Here is a 3,102-nt window from a genome sequence, read left to right as displayed (position 1 = left end):
CTCCAACCTAAATGATTCTGGTTCAGAAAGTGGCGGCGAGGCCCGGGGTGGGCGCTCAGCGAGGCGCCAGCCGCTCACCTGGTTACATACAGCCAGGGGTGTCAAACTGAAAGCGTCCCTTCAAAACAAAGGGAAACAAACTATTTTGCTAACAATCGTTACGCTTCTTCTCCACATGCGCTCGCCCAGCTTTGCCCTGTTACTGCTGCCATCAGGTACGCCGCGGCAGGATCCAGCCTACTCAAAAACAATCCGCGGGGAGCGCAGGGTTCCGCGCAAGCGGCCACCAGGCCTCTCCGAGCGCGGCCCGGCCCCTCACGTCTATGGGCGGCGGAGCGGCCATACCCGCCGGCTGCCTCAGCGGGGACGCGGTCGTTGGCACGACGGGCTCCGCGTACCCGCGCTGCGCGAACCTGCGCGCGCCCGCCCGCGGCTGAGGGGAGAGGCGCGGCCCCCTCAGGGGAGGGGGGGAGGAGGCAGCGGCGCGGCCGTTGGGGCGAACGAACGCCCGCGCCCCCGGCGGGGAGAGGCCGCGGTGAGGGGCGACCTGCCAGAGCCGAGGGAGAGGCACCCGCCGCCACCTCCCCCCTCGGTGTTTGTTGTGTTTGGCCGGCGCGTCCCTCGGCGAGAGGCACCCGCCTGACAGCTCGCCCCGCGCCGCCGGCCTCTCCCCACCTCCGCGCGCTCGGCGGCGGAGAAACTCCTGCCCCAACTCCGCCTGTGCGCGTCCGCACCCCCCGTGTTGGGGAGGGGGCGAGGGGGGTGTTCTCCTCGCCACCCGCCAAGAACCGTCCTTTCTTTCCCAAAAAGAGGACGGGGGGTGGGGGGGTAAAAAAGGGAAAGCGACGAGGAACTACCGTCAAGCACAGGGAGTAGCCAGACGACGCTGAAGGCAGCGGAGCGTCCTGGAGGAGAAGAGACCCACAAAAAGGAGAAGGGGGAAGGTGCAAAGGCAAGGGGGAGGAAAAAAAAAAAAAGAGGAAGAGGGTGAGGGGGGAAGAGCTAAAGAGAAACTCTGAAGAAGAAGAAAGGAATAGGGACGGTGAAAGAAAAGTGGAAAAGGGAGAGCAGGCGGAGGAAGACAAAGGTGAAAAAGGAGGAGGAGGGGAAAGTGCAAAGGGGAGAGGAGGAGAAGAAGAAAGAAGGGCCCTTCTCAAAATGGCATTAGGCCGGAGGGAGGGGGCGACGAGCAGCGAGTCTCCGCTGACAGCTCTGCCTGCGCCTGGCCGCCTGCCCCCTGCCCCTCTCTGCCTCGCGCACACAAGCGCCGAACTTACTTCTTTCTGGCTCTCTGGAAAGGGGAAGCGCCATCTTTGCGAGGCCGGCCCCTAGGTCTTTTGTCTGTGGCTGCTGCTGCTGCTGCTGGGGGGGGAGCTCCAGGCTCGGGGGGCTGCTGCTGCTGCTGAGGCGGCTCCACCACCGCCACCACCAGACTCTTGTCCTCCGTTGACATCCTAGTCAGCAGGACGAGAGAGACACATGGATGATGATGATGAGGATGAAGATGAGGATGGTGATGGGGATCCCGATGCTCCTCCTGCTCCCGCGGCTCCTCTCCTCCTCACCTCCGCCTCCTCCACCTCCGCCTCGCATTGCTGGCCTCAGCCGCCGCCGACCAGCACAGGTAGCAGGGGGAGCACCATGGGGAGAGCAGGAGGAGGAGAGGAGGGGGGGGGCGAAGAGAAAGAGCGCAGAGGCAGGAAGGGTCTCACACACAAGAACACCCCCTCCCCGGCTCGGCGGGGTCTGTCGGGGCTGGGGGAGGCGGCGGGGGAGGTGGAGAGAGCGAGCGAGAGGCGGCTGATCCCGCCGCTGGGCGCCCCCCCCTCAGAGGCCCCGGGAGCTGGCGGCGGCTCCGGCTCCTGCGCTGCCCGGCTGCGGCGGCCGCCGCTTCATTGTACACTGGCCCTGCGCCCTCCCCCCGCGCAGAGCCCCCGGGGGCGGAGGAGGAGCAGGCGGCGGCGGCGGAGGCGGCGGCGGCAGGGGCCGAGGCCGAGCGGAGGAAGTTTTGACAGCTCCAGCTGTTGTGTGTGTCGAGGGCTGAGTCCGGCCGGGCTCCGCGTCCCCTTCCCAGCCGGGCCGGGAGCAGGAAGTTTAACTTTGGGGAAAGAAGGAGGAGGAAGGGTGAAAAAGGGGGAGGAGGAAGGGGGAGGAGGCTCCCTCCCCCTCCCCGCGGGGTGGAGAAGGGATCCCGGCGCTGCCGCCGCTGCCCTGGTGTGTAACCCCCCCGCCAGTGCGACACATAGACACAGAGCCCGCCCGCCCGCCTCCCCCTGCCGCGGCCCCACACTGCGCCTGCCCGTCCCGCCCGCCCGCCGCCCGTCCCACGGCGCAGACACCCGCCCGGCGCTGACCTCACGGGCTGGCTGCCGCGGCGGGCTGCGGGGAAAGCGCGGAGTCGCGGAGCGGGGACGGGACGCCACGGGCTGCTCCGCGCACCCACCCCGCACCGCGCCCCGCGGGGGCCGGCAGCCCGCTCGCTCCCCCACCCTTGTGTTTTATTTATTTTCCCCGTGGAAAAGGGTAAAAAAAACCCCACCAAAAAAGCGCTCCATCCAGATGAAGGCGCCCGCTTCCAGCAGGGTGCCTCTGCCCCGTCCCCACATACAACCCGAGCGCCCCGGGGGGCAGCGCACGGCGCCCGGCCCCCCGGCGCTCGCTCCTCCCGGGGAGCCCGGGGCACGGCTGGCCGGAGGCGGGGAGCCCCCCATTCCCTCTGTTCCCCCTTGCTGTGCGTCTGCAGCTCGGGGCGGGGGAGGGGGAGGCTGCGAGCGGCGGGGAGCCGCGGCCGCCCCGGGGGAGTGAGGGCGGGAGCAGAGTTCAGCGCTGTGTGCGAGGGAGACAAAGTCTGGGGAGCGTGGCCGCCTTCCAGCAGCTCCGGCTGGAACAGCTGCGGCCGCTCGGGGCGGCGGGGGGGGCCTCCCCCGGGCAGGGGCCTAGCTGGCTGCCTGCCCGCCCGGCTGCGCCGCGGCTCGGGGCGGGGTTAAGCCTCATTACACGGGATTTAACGTGTCCCGGAGGCCGGGAGGGACTCCGGCTGCAAGGGGGGGCGAGCGCCACGGCCTCGCAGCCAGAGAAAACTCCGGCCACGGGGCGAGGAAG

General features: G+C 69.1%; 1 protein-coding gene across 1 annotated transcript in view; it reads right to left on the bottom strand.

Moving 5' to 3' along the window:
- The window catches only part of KMT2C (lysine methyltransferase 2C), a gene marked incomplete at its 5' end in the record, with an annotated part of 201,819 nt that extends 200,226 nt beyond the window's left edge, over positions 1-1,593 (bottom strand). Inside the window, 3 exon segments of the mRNA XM_081996665.1 lie at positions 1,278-1,374; positions 1,377-1,454; positions 1,566-1,593. Coding sequence (XP_081852791.1) covers positions 1,278-1,374; positions 1,377-1,454; positions 1,566-1,593 — 203 coding nt within the window.
- Between the last annotated feature and the right edge of the window lie 1,509 nt (positions 1,594-3,102).

The sequence above is a fragment of the Phaethon aethereus genome (genome assembly GCF_964289735.1).
Source record: "Phaethon aethereus genome assembly, chromosome: 2".
Taxonomy (NCBI): Eukaryota; Metazoa; Chordata; class Aves; order Phaethontiformes; family Phaethontidae; genus Phaethon; species Phaethon aethereus.
The sequence above is the reverse complement of the archived record's forward strand: the minus strand, read 5'-3'. Positions and strand labels throughout refer to the sequence as shown.